Source organism: Drosophila subpulchrella, chromosome 2L, assembly GCF_014743375.2.
Source record: "Drosophila subpulchrella strain 33 F10 #4 breed RU33 chromosome 2L, RU_Dsub_v1.1 Primary Assembly, whole genome shotgun sequence".
NCBI lineage: Eukaryota > Metazoa > Arthropoda > Insecta > Diptera > Drosophilidae > Drosophila > Drosophila subpulchrella.
The window spans coordinates 5,746,560-5,767,739 of NC_050610.1; the positions used below are offsets into that span (position 1 = coordinate 5,746,560).

General features: G+C 40.7%; 1 protein-coding gene across 3 annotated transcripts in view; it reads right to left on the reverse strand.

Moving 5' to 3' along the window:
• The window catches only part of LOC119548690 (centaurin-gamma-1A), a 57,073-nt gene that overhangs the window by 3,785 nt on the left and 32,108 nt on the right, over nucleotides 1–21,180 (reverse strand). The window contains exons 1-2 of one of the 3 annotated variants that reach the window (XM_037856153.1): nucleotides 15,638–16,341; nucleotides 3,802–4,034 (exon numbers count right to left, since the gene is read on the reverse strand). In XM_037856153.1, the coding sequence (XP_037712081.1) occupies nucleotides 3,802–4,034; nucleotides 15,638–15,809 (405 nt within the window). In that variant the 5' untranslated portion in view covers nucleotides 15,810–16,341. Of the gene's footprint in view, nucleotides 1–565; nucleotides 693–3,801; nucleotides 4,035–15,637; nucleotides 16,342–21,180 lie in introns of those variants that run through there. The other 2 variants (XM_037856152.1, XM_037856154.1) reach the window with 2 other exon arrangements.

Consider the following 21,180-nt stretch of genomic DNA (forward strand, 5'->3'; position numbering starts at 1 on the left):
GAGTTAAAATAAGGATAGGGTTGCGTTGGGAAGCTGAAAACAAAGAGAGTCCTGCGAAGGCACAGAGCGTTTTGGGACGCGTCGAGTCCTTGACTTTGCGAGGGATTCTGGGGAGGAATGACTTGGATTCGGCATCGACGGGATGGGGAGTAAACAAAATGCGGCGTCTGGCGGAAGCGCGCAAAACAATGGTCATATATAGCCAGTACCTCCTCGTTCGAAGGAGTTTGCTCTGGAGTTGTTTTTGTATTTTAGCCAGGACTCCGAAGGACTCGACACACACACTTGAGAAAGTCGCTAATGAAGCACTTGAAGCCTTCTTTTCACTCCGCTCGCCAGGCAGGCGTGTGTTAAACTTTTTAATGATTTTTGTATGCCCCATACACATACAAACAGTTTGGCAGGATAATGAACTTTTATATGGGATGTAAACAGCCCGTTTGCCCGTTTCTGCGCAGGATTCCCATCGAAGGCGAAGCCAGTAACTGGAGTTTTCGAGTTAATATTGATTGACTGTCCTTCGGTCGGAATCAATTAATAATGCAACGCGTTCGCAGGCATTTACCTGTGACAAAGTGGCTGAATTATTTATGTAACTCTCTCATGGAGGAGTTGTAGCTGGGACTTTCGAGCTCGGTGGTTATCCTGTGTGACAGGAGCAGAAATCCGGCAGCAGCAGTGAAAAAAAGCCGCCCGCACGCGACGCCAGTCGACAAACAACTGGCTGCTAGAATGTCCTGGCAACGAGGACACTCGTCTGTGCCCGTGTCTGTGTTTGTGTTTGTGTCTGTGTTGCTGTGTGCATTGTGTTGTGGTGGGTGGTTGGGCTGTCTGCCCCCCAAAAAAGCAAGCCCCTTTCACCCCTTGGCGCCGCCATCATTGCCACTTTTTATGATTTGTTGTGAAAATGTATGCAGAGGAAACAGGAAAGCAAAAACGAAGCACCAGCGCAAGGGGGTCGCAAAAAAGTTGCACCAAACGGCGACGAAAGGCTCGAGCTCACACAGATACTCGATAGCAGGATGTGTGTGTGTGTGGGGGAGGGGGGTCCTTACTGCACATATGTATGCTGATGACGAAGAAAAACAACTGCAGATATAAGCAGTACAATGGGGGTCACACAAAAAGTTCAACCCTAGGATTAACTGCACAATACTTAACTATTCCTTATAGTCCCTCTGAATCTATTTGTATTACTTATATTTTATTTAAGTCCGCTTTAAATTTAAATTTAGTCTTTAAATGTAATATAATTTTGATACTAAATACTATTCCATTTTTAGGGTTTCTTTCCTTATCTAATGATACAAGATTTTGAATTTTTATAATATACAAACTAAAATAAAATATGTTATATGTTATGTCAAAATTTTGTAAACCTATTTTTCGACGCCTAGTGACCAGTGTGTTAATAATAAGTATTTGCTCGTAGCGCTGGGATAAAATATAAAATAAATAATACATTTTTAAGCTAACTTAAAAATTTGATTAAGGTTAACCTCAGTTCTTATTTTATGGTAAACTTTTAAAACGATGGAAGTAATTCTTGAAATAGGACTTTCAAAAAGAGATGTCACATATAATCGACACCTACTTATAACAAAAAACTTTTATTTGAAAAATGTTCCTATTTGCCTGAACGCGAGTGTACACCCCCCTTTTCGCTGGCTGTAACAATAAGGAATCGACCATTCCTGGTCGTATGCAATATTGTTGTCGCTGTTGTCGTCGTCTCGTGTCTCGTATATGGTAATGATATCCTTCGCTGGGGAAACCGAAAAAAAGCAACTACAAATGCGACAGAGTGGCGACGAGTCGACCATTGAATGAGTGATTTCACCCAAAGTTGGGCGACTGTTTTTCCTGCGAGGGTGGGACTTTCCGGGTAGTTCACATTTTGGGTGGGTTCTTCCTGTAACAGTTGCTTTTGGCGTAACTTTTGTTCCGAGTCCCACACAAATGGGGGTTATTTCGCCTATGAAATATGGGTTTATTATGTTCCATAAAAATGTGACTGACACGAGATGGCCAAGGAAAGTGGTATAAAATTAGTTGATTTTGTGAATTGGAAAGAATTACGATTGTAACGAAAGTGGGAGTTCCAGTGGAGTTTGTGCATTGAAGTGAAAGGGCTGATTGACAGTTTGACATGCAGCGAGTAATAACGATTGTGTAATATGCATCAGGAGAAAGTTGCATCATATTAGTAGTGCAGTGAAGCAGAAAACATTGTTTATAAAATGTGTCACACCAAGTGGCTCTCAAACTTTAATCATGATAATGTCCAACTGCAAGAACTCTTGAAGACTCAGTGTTCCCTCAAAACCCAGTGGCTCTAAAACTGCAACTCCCAAACTGTTCCCAGCAAACTGTTCCCTGCTACATTTTAAGCCATAATCCTTTGTTATGTTTCCCAACGATAATTTAGGTCAATCATCTGCTTGACTTGCATAAATTCTCCAAACTTATAATTAAAAAGAATGAAAATTAAAAAAAATGCAATTTGAATAAGAATTGCTAACAACGGGATATAGCAAATAGTGAAAGACTGTCAGTCAGCAGGGCTAAGGCAAGGATTATAGGGATATTACTGGGATTTCGAGGGTCGCGTGTCAGGCACATTTTTTATAAGCAACCCCCTAGCTACGGCTAGACCGCCCCTCCCGCCCTCCGAAAGTCCTGTAAATAGAACCGCAAATAAAAAATGAGCGAGACTAGTGAAAGGCAAAAGCAGCTTAAAATTTATAATCCTCACTTTCACCCTTTAAGCCGCAGGCGCAGAGGGCCTCGGGAACTTTGGAAATTGAGAGCAGGGGTTTGGGGTGGTAAAATTGCAATTGCGAAAATGCAAATGCAAAAATACAGCACACATATATCAAAGCCGAGGGCCGAACAAAAGCTCCTTGAGCCGCAGAAGCCTCGGGGGAATCAATGAGTCAAGGCCCCGTGTTCAAATGTAAATAGCCCGTGGTTAAGTTGCCTTTAATTACGCTACCCAATCTCGGGCAATGCATATACATATATGTATTGACAAAAGACGAATTCAATTGCATTCGGATCCGGGGGGCTGGAGGAACTTTTGATTGCCCAAGGGTTGGCAATCTACTAAAAGAGCTCGCCGGCATTGTGTGTATTGTGCTCGAGTATTTTGTACTGGGCAAACTCCATGGCCCTGGGGTCCATCGAGTCCTGGCTGTCGGCCAGGAGATGATGACGATGCCGAGGATGCTGCATCACGTTCTGCCATAATGGCCAACAAGCAAAAAAAACTAGACACGTTGAAATCGCTTATCTGGCATTGCGACAAAGTCTCGGCTGCCAAAGGTCGAAGTTCGATTGCCAGTGACTCATGCCTTGTGACCCGGCCAAAATCCAACTCCCCAACGTCCAGTCAAGGCAAACTTTGGCGCAAAAAGAGAGAAAAATAGTACTGAAGGAGAGTGGAGTGGCCAAAACTTGGATAATTGGTTGCCAGGAACTGTGAATATGTCTGCGGGCCACAAAGGAAAGTTCTGGGCTCGGGTTCTCAGCTTTTCAATCAAATTATATTGATAAATAAAAGCCCAGTAAAGGGCAACTAACCCAACAACAACCCTCAGAAGTTCTCCCAGTTGATCCCACGTTGACCTCGATTCAAATATTTACAAGATGATAAGGGAAAATTTATTTGTCTACGGCACGGGAAACTTTGCCGTCAAAGTGCTACCCCCGGCCAATACATCATTTTACCATTCCCATGAATATTTCATGGCAATGGGGAAAAGCCGAATATAAAAAACAAACCCCAAGGAGTTGGCTTACCTGCATTTCGGGAGCTCCACCCTCGTCGCGAATGAGCAGCAAGTAGCTCTGGCCGTCGATGAAGACCTCCTTCTTGAAGCGACCGCCCTCGGGCGACTCCTCCTGCATGTAGGATCCCGTGAGATAGCGATGCACCAGGGCCGACTTTCCCGAGTTGAGGGAACCAACGATTCCCAGCCTCAAATCGGGTACCGATCGAGAAATCGTCCACTCCTGACTGTTCACAAAGGAATCTGTAAGAAAGCATCAAATCATCATTAGCCAAAGAGTTTTAGTTTCAGTTTGGTGTATAATAAGAAACAAAAAAAGTTCCCGCAGCGTAATTAGCGATCTCTCTGTAGGGTCGAACCCGTTTCCCTTTGACCTACATGTCGCGGCCAAAAGTTTTCAGCTCTCGAGAACCCATCCTCCCATCATTATGCAAATGTATCCTTCGGTAAGGAACACATACATCATCCTTCGAGCGTATGTTTAGCCCTCTCGCATGATTGACAGCACAAATGTTTGCCAGGAAGCTTCCTTTTCCATTTTCGGCAATTGTCTGACGCTTTCGAGAAAAAAACTTTTAAATTGTCAGCTTGCTCGAACACTTTTCTGATTTAAATTAGCTCATTGTCAAGTCGCAGTCACTCAATCAGACTTAAGGTATTCGGGGTTTCAAGGCTACGAAATGGTCCACAAATGGGTAGCTAATTGAAATGCCTGGCAACTTGATATCAAGGCAGGCCAGCTGTTGAGCTTTTGCCGATCCTACAGGGGATCCCTGTGTGTACATCACGCCCAAGTTAAACTATCTGCTAAGCCCGGAATGAAAACACCATTAAGGTGCCACCATAAATCTTTTCCCAAGAGCAGAGGGCCAAGCCCGAGCCATTAGATTTCCAAGTGCCCACGATCGATTTCAGTTCAGGAAGAGGGGATTCCGGGTGGCATACTCCTTTCATTCAACCCAGATCCCGGAGAACTTAGGGTAGAAGGAGTGACAATGGCTGACCAGTTGAATGGTTCCTGCTTGCGAGGCAATGATAATTTACTGGATCCAGGCAGAGGGATACGTGAAAATTGCTCTATTATGAGTTGTTAAGAGTTGCTTAAGTAAACACTGAGGACTTCTGCCGATGGACAACGACAGGGACATGGCCATAGACGCAGACATGGACATGGATATGGATATGGTCTCAAGGGTTTGTCTCAGGGCTGGGAACTTGTTTTCCTGCCGCTTGTTAATCGTCTCAAGGCGATGGAAATGGAAACGGACAGCGGACAAGACAAGTTCAACTGGTTTGCACTCTTGCCTTGCTGACCAGAGCGCAAAATTACAAATTAAAACGAAATAAATATGCCTTTTGTTATATAATACTGGAAACACCGAAATAAATCTGGGGAAGAATTGTTGAGACCAATTGAAAGCGATATGGGCAGGAAAAAATTAGCGCGGTTTTGCAATTTGCATGCCTTTTTTTTTGAGGAGAATAATGGAAATGGGTTTCGGATCAAAGATGGCGGTATGGACTGGTTCTCGGCGATTCTTTCGAATTGTAACAAATTGCTGGCTACATGGCAGACAATCCCGCCTAATTAATGGCTCGCCATTAGCCTAAAGCGCTTAGGAGTTACAAGCCAGTTACAAATGCGTCTTTAAGTTTGACTAATGATGTCAAATGTCTGACACTGGGCTGGGGGTTAACCATCGCCTGAGGGATTGGAATAGAGATCGGCATAGGAAGAGGGATCCAGAGCGATCGGCTTATGTGTGAAGTTCAAACCGCCAGCCTTGGGACAACCCCTTCCTTCGATGTAACTACCATCCTATCCCTCGGTGCTGCGTCTTTATCTCTCTTTGGGATCGTAACTCAAACTCATGTCAAATGTCGCCATCGTTGTCAGAATTCCCGAAATAATTACGTATGCAAACTAGCTGGAACCCGAAAGACATTCGATTTCGTTGGCTTTCCATTTGCATTTCTTGTTCTAGGCCCAAAAATCAGGGGAGAGAATGTGTCCGTGTTTGTTGGTCGAAGGGGTTTTTATTTCGGTTGGGATTTGTTTTGCCTTTATTTTTGTGAGCTCTGTTTGTTTGTGTTTATACACTCTTGCCATTGAGGCTATAAGAAGGCTTGGGACTTACAGCTCTTGATGTGGGTTAAGCATTTTAATTAGCGAACAATATGAAATATACATTTTCCCTTTCTAGCCTTTCTTCCAAAGTCTCCTCCTCGGAAACATGTTTTCCCAACAACACACCAGGTGACCTTATGACCCAAAACTTGAAGATATAGATAGCTTAGTTTTATGACTGACAGCAGCTGTAACCGGACTGAACCGAACCGTATAACCAGGCTGAGTTTTATCACCAAGAAGCGTGCCGGGCATCCAAGAAAAACATATAACTCAGTTCTATTTGACCAGGAGGCGCCAAGGATTGGTCATAAAAATGTTTATATCCGTTTAGTTGTTTACGGTAGCCACAACAAGAAGCAGTTAGAAATGTCATCGCCTATACGATTTTACGACTATCCTTTAGTCAAATACAGCTGAAAGATGACCGCGAATGGTTGGTAAGACCATAAAACCACAAGAAATTTGTGGAAAACATCAAATAGGTCTAGCGTAATCGTTGAATATGATTAGCAAACCTTAAAACCTTAACCTTAAACTAAATAAGCAGCTTGGGGCAGCTGCAATATCCCAACCTTGTGTACAGTTTAAAGCAACCCCGAACCTCAATTTACGCCAATTAGATGCCACAAATGGCAAACAGTTTATGTATGGATGTTTTGATACTTTGGGCATGCCCGTTAATGGTCAAATAATGTGATTTTAATAAGCCATAACCAAAATAAAGGAATATTTTACCGTTTGCCGCGCCTTTCATGGAAATATGAATAGCCAGATATTTGGGATACGAGTTAGGATCACTTGGATACGAGTTGCATATTTGCATTGGCCCACGAAAAACCTACGAAAATATTTAGGTAGGCTGACCGTGTCGACAGTGTCCAGTCCCAAAGATCTGGAGGACAACAGGCAATAAATCTCAGGATCCCCCCACTCTATATGTCTCTCCTCGATTCCCTTCTTTGATTTCGTTCTTGGCTGATCTTGGTGTTGGCGTTTCCATAGACCTCCGTCCGGCGTTCTGCACATCTGCTCCAAAGACGAGATTTACTTTCTTTTTGTCCCGCTCGCCGTTTGTATTTGCCCAGAGATTAGTGAAAGAAGATCACGGCGACTGGTGGCAAAGTTGCTGCCAGCAACCAGCAAAAAGTAGCCTACACAAGAATGGTTTTCTTTTCCGATTCTACTGATCCCCTGCCTGCGTCGACCCAACAAAGGAAGGGAAAATTAGCAAAGCCCACAAATGATTCGAGGCAAAAAGGGCGATCGCACAAACAAGATTACCAGAGGAGCTGCTGGCGAAGGAGGAGGATGTTGCAGACAGGAAAAGGTAGCCGAAATAAGGAACGAATAAAGTAAAAGGCAGTGAGAGTTGCAAAAAGAAATTAGTTTAGGAATATGGGATATACCTTTTTAATAAATCATCCAATTCTATTTGCTTACCATATATTTAAACAAACTATTTGCTTAACACTCCCCAAACCAAGCTAAACAGTTGCATTTTCCAATTAATTACAAGTCAAAGCAAACAAAACAATAACTTGTACACCTGAGGGGTAACCCACTCATCCAACAGCTGTCTGTTTTGGAGAGGAGACCCATAGAAAAGTTCTGCACGAATGATTGCGACACTTCAAGGTTCGCCCTGGGGCATCATCATCAGCGTCACGCAACCTGAGATGGGATGGAATACTATGGCTTACAGTATGGGATGGGTTGGGTGTGTACCTGAAACTGTATCTGCCAAATACATATTATACACTCGCCCAGTGTCACGTGCAGGCATCCATTCCGTATGAATATTCTTGTGGGGGGCGGAATAAAAATATGACTTCATCGCCCAGAAATCCAAGGAAAAAAGAAAAACAATTCAAATTGACACAGAAATTCACGGATCATTAGCAAATGCGCGAACATCCAAACAAACAGAAGAGCAGATGGCAGCCAATGGGTAAATGGGAAGATCGCTCTCGTTAGCGAAACAGCAGTCTGAGATCTTTGGGAACGGAACATGTGCGGCATTTTGATAAATTAGATTGAGAAGCAATTTCTTTCAATTCACTGTCCAAACACAGTTGAAGGTTAGGCACACACTCAAAAGACCACGCCCCGCGGCCAGGAAAAGGGTTAAACGAGGTCCTTTTTGACGCGGCAATCCCTTAAGGATGCTCTGCTTAGGATGCTGTCATTGGCTGAAGGATTTATGTACTCAGGTAATAAAGCATCTTTGTGTCAGTTCCTCAGATCTCCATACTCCATTTTTACTCCTCGGTAAACTTGTTCTCATTTGCACCCAAAAAAATATACATAGGCATAGACGATTTCTTTGTTGACGCTTTTTTGTTATTTTTCGGTCGTTTATCAGTTTTGGGGCCGAATTGAATTTGTTACTTGTGTGGAAACTCATTTATCATTCGAGCACAGGAAGAGTAAATTGCAAAACACGCGGCAGTAATAAAAATAAAAAATTATAACAGAAAGCAAATATAGAAAAAATCACTTGGCTGTAAGCTATGATTTCTTATCGTTCAGCAGTGAAAAGCCCATAATGAGGGAAGTGCAGAGTACAAAGTAATGTCTTATCAGCCCGAAAGTATTTGTAAAATCAATATTCCATACAACAAGTAGAAGTTGCAGAGCAATTAGCTAGTTATGCACTGGAAAACCAAAAGCAATTTAATTTAATTAGCTTTTAAAATGGAAAAATAGTTCCTAAGGAAGACATTACTTCTCTAAACATCATAACAAAAAATTATTTTACCTATACTGCGACTTCTTTTTCTAAAAAATAACTTCGTCATAACCGAAAAATGCGTTCTTGTTCTTTGAGTTTTTCTATTTCGTCAAACCAATCTTATCGAATACAATCTAATCTGAAGCGTAAACTTTTCATTTGAACTGGGTGAATCTTGGTTATGACATCAGAGCGGATATTTTAACCTTACTCAATGGGCTTACTAAATAAGAATCGAATCGTGACGAATTCTTCCGACTTCTATTGAGAGTTTAGGCAAATGAAAAATTTTCCCTTCCCATCCCAAAACGATTAAATGTCAAATTTATGACATGACTCTGTCCCGAGATCATCTTACAATGATCGGGGAAAAAACGATATTTTTTCTTTTAATTTATCCCTTAAAAAAATATTTCCTGCACCCCAAATATGAATTTTTTCAATCAAAAACAGCGCAAAAAAAGACACCCGGCTGAAGGATCTTTTGAGCTCGTGCGAGTCAATCAAAGTTGACAAAGGCCCAGGAGAAAGCAAGTGAGAGCGCCCAAGGACATGCAGGACACCTTTCTCCCGGTGGTGGCTTCTTTCACTTACTCTCTGCCGTTTCCTCGGTAGCTCACTGTACTCTATTAAATATGACATATTTATGAAGTGTCAGTCCCGAAGACAATGGACGGGCAAAAATCTGGGGAAGAAAGCATCGAAAAAATGAAAGGAAAGTGCAGTGGGAAATGGGATTTTTCCTGGGATTCCTGTTATTATTGTCAGCTGCTCCTTGGGCTGATGGTCGGTCATAAAATCAAATAATATAGAATTGGAATCGTATTTGTGTTTAATATTTATGCGGTGAGATTGTCAATGATGAGCATTTGATTGTCCTGCGCATTTGAGGTTTTCCTTCTGCGGTTGGGATTTGCTAAAAATACAAATATGGCTACGGAAACTTCTTATGGACTGCAAAGAGATCTCCGTATATCATTTGTATGCCATAAATTCGAGTTCAATTAAATCGATTCGGAATGGTCCGGCGCCTCATTAGAGAAGAAGCAGCTGGCCAATGGTATTCCACGATCCACTGCGATCTTCGATCTGCGATCTCCGACCACTGACCAACTGACCAGCTGACTTTTTCCTTTTCTTTTCCGCTTTCCCAGTCGCTCAGGCGCAGCAAATTATTAAATTGCTTACTTTTACTTTTCCTCGTTCTACACGAGCTACTTCTCGCTCCTTTTTGGCAGCCTCCTTAGCAGTAGTTTTCCTCTTGGCCAGTTACCCAGAAATCTCATCTCATCTGCCATTGTCCGAGCAGCTCGTTTACATCTTTTCTTTCCAGAGCAAAAAAAATTATGATGACCATTGTTTCGCACCAGGCTGCCATCCATTACAATCTTATTTATGGGTGTTTTTTCGGTGCTCAAGAGTGTGCGAGAGTGTCGCCTAAATGGGCATCGTGTGCGTTCGCAGCTCTTGCTAAAATTTGCTGCATTTTCCAGCATTTTCTCGGGCTGCCAGAAGTGAATTAAATTCTTCTTAGTTTGTGTCGAAAGAGTTTTACCCGTGGGTGCCCGTGATCTGAGTCTCCTTGTCCCACTGTCTTTTTGCGGTTCAACGACTTGCTGGCCATTAGCTGTTGTTTCTGTTTCTGCCAAGATACACCAACCGGTGGAAACTTACTGCTATCAGTCAGACGCCAATGCAATACTCCGTATGGGAAGGCTATTGAATTACACTCGACAGCAGGGTAAAGTTTTAGGAAAAACTTCTACCTAATGTGCGCAAAGTGGTCGTCAAAGCTTGTAAAATAGTTCTAGTAAAGTTTGTCAGCTCTGCAGTCTGGGCTTATATTTCGTATCGGAATATTCTGTCCAAAACCAATGTTTATATAATTCCAGGACTCACATAGAGATACCCGTAACTCTTGAGCCACAACAAAATTCTTATCTCTAATATCCCTACCCTTTAACCACCTTTTTACAGCCATATCCCACATAATAGACCTCTAGTTAAAATGTATACTTTATGACTATAACGATTGTAATCTTACTAGAAAACCCGCAGCAAACTGTAGGTTAGTGCTGAGATAAGTTTCCAGCAGCTACAGACAGATCATAACTACCCACAAAGCAACCGAAAATGCGAATAAGATGAGGAAAATACGAAAAAACGATGGAGAAAAAACCTGAACCGGTTATGTAAGATTCATGTAAGTTTCCGAGAAGAGAATCACTTGAGTGTGACTGAACTTTCGGCCAAGCCGAAAGGAAATCAATGCAATAATGAAGGGCACTCCTCCCAAATTGGGACGTACAAAATACCCAACTTAATGATCATACGAGCCTTGGAATTGCCATTGTAAAAATTATGTTGGAATTTTATTATTATTTTGTGTAACTAGAAGGGACCGAGCGAACGCCCCATCGCCATCAACAATTTGGCGGTGTCAACGCCACATTAGAATTTCAATGGGCATTAAACCTTAGATTGGAGCGGAGCGGGAACGAAACCTAAATAAGAACTTCCGCTGCTGAATGCGTTTGCCATATAGGAAAAACAATATAGCAAAGCGTAGGTTTGTAAGGGGCTTTTGGGATTTGGAGAAAACAAAGGGCCACGCAAAGCAAAACGAAAATGCAATCCCTCTATGGTCAGCCTTCGCTATTCAAAATTCAATTTTCGATCGTTTTGTTCAGATACCAGATACACTTTGCATTCTGAATGGAGTTTGACCAATAAACCTGCCGCCTTTTCTATCCACTCCTTTCCCAACTGTATTTGGGGAGAAAACTCCACCGACGATTGACGCATTTTGGTGGTGGATAGATAGGTATTTTTGTTTTCCCAACAAGTGTCCCACTGTTTGAGGCGGAAGCGCCGTTTGAAACGTGTCGGTTTTCATCTAATTTGCATATTTTTCCAGCTATTTTCTCATTACAGGCAAATGCATTCAAATTTCCCTCGTTTCACATTGGCATTTGACAGGTTTTCTTGAGACAGGGGTCTTCATATGATTTAATTGAAAATACGCAAATTTATTTCAGGCTGTTGCCGTTAAAAGTGTCGAAATAAATTTGAATAGCTTCTACAGTTTAGTTGGGAATATATTCTTTTTAAAGTTTTCTAGGATTGGATGCATTTCGTCATGGTCGAAAGCATGTGTGTAGGCTATATTTTTCCCAGGCTTAGATCAACAAATTAAATTGATATTTCGGAATTAGCTGGAGAAGAAGTGAGGGAGAAATAGGAAGTGTTTTATGAAGTTCCACTTGAAATGATCTCTGGGAACCTAAGAATGAAAAGTCAAAGCCAGTAAATGTCTTAAAGACTTTGCCTTTAAGAAACAATTACAAACAAAGCTATCTAAAATAAAAAAAAAAATACATTTCCTTCTGCCTCAACTAGCCAAGCAAAAACCGTGACTTGCTTGAAGTAAGAAATGCCTCAAATTTCAACTATTAATAATATGATATTATCGTCCAAGATAGAGACATCATAAACAAGATACGCAAAGAAATTATCATATTTTTATGATTACTGCGAGAGATCATAAAATTTCATTAATTACACGTTAGCGTAAGGTTTCACTTTTCAAAGACAATGTGGAAAATAAAGACGATAATTCGTAAGATAATTATAAGGCGTGTAGGACCGTTAAAAAGATACCGAATAAGAAAAGGTGCATTTTATCCAGAGTTTAAAAGGTGGCGCGTGCGTTACGGCAGCAACAAGAGAACTATGTTTAACGCCATTTAGAGAGAGGACCATATATAGAGAAGCATCCCAAGTCGGCGACCGTGAAGTGGAGAATGATTAATGGATTGCCGGCCGTAGAACCGATCGATGAACTCCCGATCGAGAGTCTCTCCATGATTGACACCATCTAAGAGTGACACTTCCAACAATGAGTATAATCCAAGCCATGCGCCGATGACTCAACTTGTTGTTCTGACCAAAATCAGCGATAAAACCAAAAGTTTCTCCTTTTAAGGCTTGCCAAATACTGATCTATGTCTACTTTGTGGGCGGTTGGTTAATTAATGTGGGCAGGTCGTTAATTCAACTGGCAAATGCTGAGACTTCATCACTCATAAAAAGTCACAATTTGTGGGGATTAATTAAGGGCACGCGTGACAGTTTCCGCATCTCTGTTGGTCTTTCCAAAGGTCAAAGAGTGGGCTGAGTATCCCAAATTGTACAAAATTCAATTGAATACTTTCGTTGACCAGATTAAACCCAGCAACTATACTTTCCCACAAAAATCTACACGCGAGTTGGGGTCATTTGTCCCAGTCGCAAAGCGAACGAGCCATGATCTCATCAAAATGATTACCATCTCCGCATAGATACAATATGCAGAAATTACTTGTTCAGATGTGTGGCTATATGTAGCCACCGAAACCCATTCACACACTCATGTTTGCCCCCAGCAAATACAATTGCGTTTTAATTTTAATCATACGTGTTCTTGTTTCTTTCGCTGAAATATTCTAAATTTTGTTGGCTATATTTGTTTTTCGCACAAAATGTGTTGAGCGTATTATTTCGCTCTTGTTGTTGACTCTTTATTTATCTTGTTTAAGCGTTGAGTGCACGAGCGGCTAAGGAAATAAAAAGTTTATGTATACAAAAACAGGAAAAAAAGAGCCAAACAAATAAAAAAGTATACAAAATAAAGTGTTGCGTGGAACAGATTGTGAGGTGATCGTCAAGAGACGCGTCTATTGAAATGGCTTGGAAATTGTGCTAGTCCCCACAAAACATTTTCTATAGAGATCTGTCCCGCGTTTGACGTGCTACTTGGGGGACTTTCAAGCAAACAAAACTAAACCGAAAGCCTGTCAAGGTCTTTAAAAAGTCACAGAACTGACAGTCGAATAGGAAATTGGAGCACCTGGGCTTGAGTATCTCTGGATCTCAGGTATTTCGCAGTCCAGACCTATCTCGGTCACCTAAGCCTATCAGTTGGCGGGGGATAGGATAGAGACTCTTTTTAATTAAACAAAGTGAATGAACGGAAATAAATAGAAGCACATTTTACTTATTTATAAATCATGTATATAGACTAGACCGTCCATTTCTTATCTTATCAATACATGTCGCGACTTGAGGCTCCAATAGGGGCAGCAAAAAATATACACACTAAAGAATAGAACACAAGCTGAAGCACTCTATAGTAATGGGATTCCGAATGGAATTTGCAATTTGAGTAGAAATTAATGAGGCGATCAGGGAAAAAATATCTGCACACATGCAAGAATGCGTTGCAGCATGAAAAATTGCAATGAAGCAAAGCAATAATCGTATAGCGTTGAAAATAGAAAATGATCAGGAAAGGGATAGAATTAAACTTAATGTTACTCATGGTATGCGTTTTTTATTTCAGGGAATGAGGAAAGGCAGGTTAAAACATGACGAAGAGATTTCGATATTGATGAGCCATCGCAAAACGTATAGAAAAGAAATCATATGATGCAATCTGTATAAAAAGCTTGAAAATCTATAGGAGAAAATGTTTCCCAGAATCTTGGCCGCATTTTAAGACATTAAAAGTTAAGAATTTCACCATAAAATTTGCATAAATATTTGTTTTACTAGTCTAACAAAGAAAAGTTTCTATATGCACTCGCTGTGATTTATAGCCACAACAGATGATGTATTAGAGTGTAACCGTTTATAATCTCCAACAGATCAATCAATATAATCTCTCGCCCAGATCTGTGGTGGCAAGAACCAGTTGACACATATTTCTAAAATCCCAAGAGCGAACCAGCTTCTTGTCAGTTCTTTAGCTTGTATCCCATCTTTAAGCCTCGCAATGTGGCGGATACTTGACAAGCCAACCGATTAATGCCCACGATAACCGGGGACATCGCAACGCCCCAGTACTTGGCACCTTCCACCCATCCTGCCTCTGATTGACGTCATTAAGTGGCATTGATTGCAATGTGTCAATGCCACCTTCGTTTGGCTTCTTGGACCCGACCCGCATTTTTCGAGAATCGATAATTGCATGCTAAGTGCCAAAGTGAGAGGTAGACAAACTTTCCTTGTTCGGTTGTCACGGCTACTGGTAGAGTCAATGTCGAACAATACGAATGTGAGTCAGTGTTACAAAACATTGATATGCCTTCTTCCCCCAAATGAACTTCCCTTTTGCGTATTAACTCCCTAACTTTCGCTCTCCACTTTTTTATCGACCTTTCACTCCGCCAGCCTTTGATAGAAACAAAGAAGTTTGGCAAACTTTTGTTTACTTGTAATTTTCATGCAAAAAAGCTTGAAAAATAAGACATAATGCTGTCATAACTTTGGCATAATAATGCCCACAGCTTGAGTCGGAACTGAGGAAGTATCGGAGTGAAACTATGCCAAATTGCATTATTTTCGTTGTGGCTGGTTACAACACCCAAAGTTTGCCTCACACTTTGACACATGACACGCGATGTGCCATATTCAAAAGGTTGTAACTTATTTTCCTCTATTTTTTGTACACTTTAATAGAGTTGAACAAGAGTTTATTTTGACTGTTGCACATTAAATGCTAATAATAAAGCTTGCGCAAGGTCATCGGTTTACGATTTTTCTTGTTTCGCCTGATGTAATTAACGAAATTGCATAAAACATTAAATGATTTTTAAGTTATAATAAACTAATTATCAAATATTTCAATGGCTAGTGGAGTGACGAAATAAATGTGTGTGAAGTGCTCAGGTTTTGGTTAATGGTGATTAGGTGGCAAGGTCTGCAAAAGGGGAGTACTTAAGGTGGTGCTGTGGGAAAAACTGTTGAATGATGTTAAATACGAATGACATTTTTTATGAGGTCTAGGATAGAGCAAGTAGTGTACATTAAAGGGGTTTACTTTAAATTAAGTGGAAGGTTTTTCTTAAATTCAAAGGAATTTTTAACTCCTTTTTTAATGCTCTTTTTGTGAACTTAATCCATTGTTTCCCATATTGGTCGCTTTACATCGACACTGTACCTCACCTGATTTACGTTTCTCGCTGCGATCGGGCACCACCAGGCTCTTGGCCCTCTTGACCCTCAAAGATCGTCTTCGGATGGAGCGAAGAAAGGCTTCCGGCATCCGGGAGAATCGCTGGGGAGTCTCCGGAGCTTTGGCCCGCTCTGGCAGGAAGAAGTTCTTAACTGCCAACATTTTGCCGCTTCAACTGTTGCTTTTCTGCCTTGGCGGCTTTTCTTGGCCCTCTCTGTTCTTGTTGCTGCTTTATGCCCGTGTTGGCAATGAAAAGTGTTTTTGCGTTTTTGCTATTTTTACGCCGCTTCAGTGTTATTTGTCTGGTGTAATCCTTTTTTGCGCTGCGTTTCTCTTATTTATTTATTTTTATTTGCACTTATTGGCTTCCTCTGCCACATTTTAGCAACTTGTTTGGTCTTGTGATTTCGAATTTGCATTTTAGCACATAAATAAACTGTATGATGATGACTAACACATTTGGTCACTTTGCTTTGAAACCACAAAAACTTTGGGTTAATATACTTGTTTATTTGTGTTATTTGTACAACTGCGGGGTGTTTATTATTGCTGACGTTATTTCATCAAGTATCCAAAAAATTGTCAATCCGAAAATATTACGCGAAAAGTTACGCGGGGCCCTAACACGCAGATACAACTGCTAAATCGAGTATCCGTCGGATACGTCTACACCGAGTGCTGGTCGGAACGAGAGTGCGAGAGACAACGGGCTCTCACCCCAGCGAACTGGTGGAGGGTTAACGGATAACAGCGCTCTGTTAGCCAACAGCAGCTGTTGCTGTTGCCACGTGCTGTTAGCAGCTGCAGAGGTAATCAGCAGGTAAGTTTCCCATTCCAAACTCAGGATTCCCTGGCAGCTTGTTGCTGGCACTCGAAACATAATACTTCTGCTTCCGGAAGCCACCCAAAGACTTTGCGTCGTTTATTGAAGTATTTTTTAATATCCTAAACGTTTTTTATAAATTTAATGAGAGATACCTTTTAAAACGGTAATATAATAGGAACAATATGGAATAATATTCGTAGGTAAATAACATGGTACTACATAAGATTTAGCTATTTTAAAGAAGTTTAAAATAATTTTTTAAAGCTAATTTGATCAATTTTAGTGCCATCTGTTGAAGTACTAGAAGGTAACTCTAAAATGATACTTATAAGGAAGGCTACTATCAACAACACTAAAAACAAGAAATTTAAAAATGTAATATTTTTAAAAATTGGTTTAACATATTGTTGAAAATAAGTATATTTATATATAGGAATTAAAAAGTCATAAATCTTATTTTAATCTTTTTTTAATGATAAACCTTTCCCTTACATATAGAGAAATAAACAAAGAAATCCAGTATGCCTTGTACTCAACAAATACCGTGTATAAACTTATTAAAAGCCACAATTTAATTTGGCTGCAACGCAATTTGTGACTGATTCAGCGCTTTCAAAAATAAATGCTTGCTTACACTCTTAATTATCATAGGGGTTATTGGAAGATAAGACCAAGAAAAGTTAATAATTGCCAATAATAAAATCTCAGATAGACTACGCAAAAGAATGTGAGATCAGTATCAATAGTACTATATCTGAAAGGTCTACCAGTAACAGAGCTATGTAAAGTTTTTAAGAGCGGAAAATGAATGTTTTTCACTTTGGGGATGATGACGCAAAAGAGAGCGCAGAAGAGAAACCAGTGACGCAAGAGAGTAGCTATAAAGAAAACATCATACGGAAATCAAAATGCAATAATAATAATAAACATTTGGCCGTTGTTGACGATGATGATGATGAAGACGGAGATAATACTGCTAGGGGGATACTGTTGGAAGACCTGTACAGGTCCACCTCCCAACTCCACCGCCATCCCCAACTTCCGCCCCGTGGAAACTGTGCAGACTGTGTTTCGTGGTTATTGTTTTTAGTTGGGGTTTCGGTTAGTGGGCCGCTTGGGGCTCCTCTGGTTGTTATTGTTATTATGCGAATTCACTTCCTATTGAGCGAGATGCTGGCGGGGATTCATGGGTAACATGTGCTCACAGTATTTTATCATGCACAATAATTTGTGGATGGTTGTTTTATGCAGTGGCCGAGTGCACAAGGTGTAAATTGAAATTTAGAGGAGGCTGCCGGGCAGAGTAGGCAGTGCAATGCAGGGATTAAACGTGTAAATGCAATCGAGTGTGTATTGTCGAATTAGTGGTATACACCTATTTGCATAATTTCCATCGAATTTTTGCTTTCTTTTTTCATTTCCGAAGCTAAACCCCTGATTTGGCACATCACAAATCCGAAGAAATAACCAAGGCCTTGGTCCCAAGATCATCTTTGTTGCCCCAGTTTATCAAAAGCCAAGCGAACTCGGCGATAAACCAATATAAATTATAACCTTTTGTTGAATAACAAACTGCAGTTTGCTTTCAGATTACATCTCAACCATTTCCCGCATAGATTGCCTTAAAATGCGAGTCCCGAAAGCAGCCAGCGACACGTGAACTGCATTATATGCTCGATAATTGGACACGCTCGCCACTTTTGCTCGACTCACTTATCGAGGCCACACTCCGCACTTTACCGGGACCATAGAGAACCAAACAACCAACCGACTAACCAACCCGATCCGAATCCCAAGCAGGGACACACTTTGCGACTTAATTAGACGACATCAGCGGCAAGCGACATTGAAATACAAATCAGCAGAGGAAGTGGGAGTTCGAGAAGTAAAGTGAAGGGGGAGGTACAGCCATTGAAGGCAAGACATCGCACGCGATTGCAGAGGAACTTGGAGTTGGTACTTCGCCAGGAATGGGTGGGTTCTTCAGATACAAACCACCCTCAGAGGAAAACTAAGCACTGAAAAAAACTTTACCAAAAACCAGAAGTCGAAAAAGAAAGTGCAATAGTGATATGTATTACATTGAATAAAAGTCTATATTTTTTTGTAGTAGCTGTTTACCATTGCAGTGTGACAAATACAAGTAAAACCTTAAAATATGTTTAATCTTTAAAAACCCTTGTTTTTATATAATATATGTATTGAGATATGATTTTAATGGCTCCTATTAAAACATTACAAGTCTAAACAGATTTAAATAGCGTTTAATATCTAGTATTAAATAATAAATATGATTTGAAGTTACAATCGAAGTTATCGATTTAATAAATGGAAAAGCCTTAAATGTTGTTTAGTAAAACACTGTAATTATAAGTGTAATAAAAACAGGAGCTGGGTGCGGCAGCTACTGAACGTACATTTTTTTATGGAATTTTAATGGAATTTCTAATCAACCTGCGGCACAAGACGCGGCAGGCAAAAGGGAGCGCCCGTCTGGGTCGCACCCCGCGAGGATTTCCCCTGGAGTCGACGACTTGCCCAGATTTCATTGAAGAATGTTGCACGAGAACCACGCACCGTATTCGCCAGGGGGTTGCACTTGTGGGTGGGTCACAGTCTGCCCTTCGGCATGTGCGACACTTTCCATTTCAATTGTGCCAGTTCAACTCGGTTAGCCATCGCCCCGAATGAAATCATCGAGATAAAAAGAACCAAAAAAAAGTAACTTTAATGACGTTAATAAAACTGCTGTTTGTGCTTTAAGGGTTAAAAACTTTCAATCTAGTGCCAACCTCTACACCCCCTTCGAAAAACACCGCGGGCTAATTATAACCTGAGGGTGCTATGGTCGATGTGGCTTTAGGGTGTTCCCGGTTCCCCAAACTCCTGCGCAGATCCCCTTTCAAACAAGAGCAATTCGTTAGTGCTTTTAATTGCCTGGAAATGTTTCGGTCAGGGGTGTAGTCGCGGGTTTTAAAGGATTTCCCTAAATAAATACATTTGAATTACACTTAAGTGTATTGTATAATATATAAAAAAATCCATTACTTAATTATTAAGACTTCATTTATTAAAAGTGTTCTTACCGTACTATTTTATTATCCAAAAAAATAGAATAAAATATTTTAGATACATTAAAGTCGTAACTTGTTATGGTAACATAAAGATTCAAATTTTTATCAAAAACCTACAAATATTTTGCAACTATTTTCAGGGGACATAAACCCCCTTTTGAAAACGAACACTGTAAACTACTACCCTGCTGCAAACAAATTAGGCTTCCCTCTGTGGCAATGGCCAACCACGAATCCTGCACCCCTGCACTGAAATTTGATACTTTTGCAGTAGTCCACCCACTCGCAGCTTGTTGGTCCAATATTTGCCGGGCTTTGCAAAGTTCATTGTGGTGACTTTGACACCCTCCCATCCCAAAGAAAGGTCTCCAGAGGGTCGGAGGCGGAAGCATACGATTTGTCATGATGTATGACAACCCATTTATTTGATTTAGTTGAGTGCATTTGAACTTTATTTGATTATATTTAATATTCTGATTTGCTATGCAAAAAAGGAAATACGTGAAGAAGATTTCAAAACAAAAAGGGAGGAAACTATGCCTCATTTGCAATGGAAATAAATGTGTTATGGGCGCTTTTTTAGTGGGTCAGCCATCGGTTCACACATGTCTTTGCGCGGGCGGAAATATGATTCATGATTTGTTCCAAAATATTTCACCCGTCGCCTATTCATGCGTAAGCTTCCCAACCTAGGAATATAAATAAAGTATTTTGCTTTAACCTAATCGAATTAAAATGTTGAGTAAGCTAGAAATAGTTTTTATGAAAGGGTGAAGAGAATCACAAGAAGGGATTACAAGTCTCAGCTTCTGGGACTCTCTTCAAACTCCCCATCGGATCTTTTGCAAAATTATATTCAATACTCATCATCCAAAACTAATTTCGTATTCATAATTTTCATAATTTGCATGGCAAGTCACTTACAGTTTATAACCCTGGGGTTAAACCTCACATTTTCCATTTTCCTCGGCTGCAATTACAAGCGAATTAGTTCTCACGCCCAAATGCGCTTACACATTGGACATGGGCCGCAAAAGGGGTGGAGTGGAGTCTCTCGCTCGCTGAAAACCCTTGCCATAATTAATAATTCATAATTTCCTCGAAAATATTCCTCGAGGTTTTGGCAAGTCCCTGCATTTGCCAATTTTTTACGAGCCCTAATAATGAAGCGTGAAAGAAACATTAACGAAAATGTTCTGAAATCCATGAAATTGCCCAGGGAACAGGAGCAAGGCGATTTTTCTTGAAACATGACATAATTATTAGGGTAAGAAGAGTTACGGGGCGTTGAAGGGAAGAAGAATGGAGAACTTCCCCTTTCGTTCGAGTTGACATCGCCGCCAGTCTCCTCTGATATAATCAACGCTCGTCGTTGTCGCTCCCATCTCCATATTGCACTTTTACGCAAATTGAGTTGATTAATTTAAATGTGGCGGCAAATGGGGGACTATCGGGGGGATTGGCGGGTTAACTGTGTTGGCCAAAGGGCAGAATTGCAGACGGCAGAAAATCAATAATTTTAATGGCACGGCCTGCAGAGACATGCTTGCCCCCAAATCCCAGAACCCTGCTCCATCAAATGCAGACATATGAATACCGAATACCTAAAAAACATGTACATTTTGAATGTACT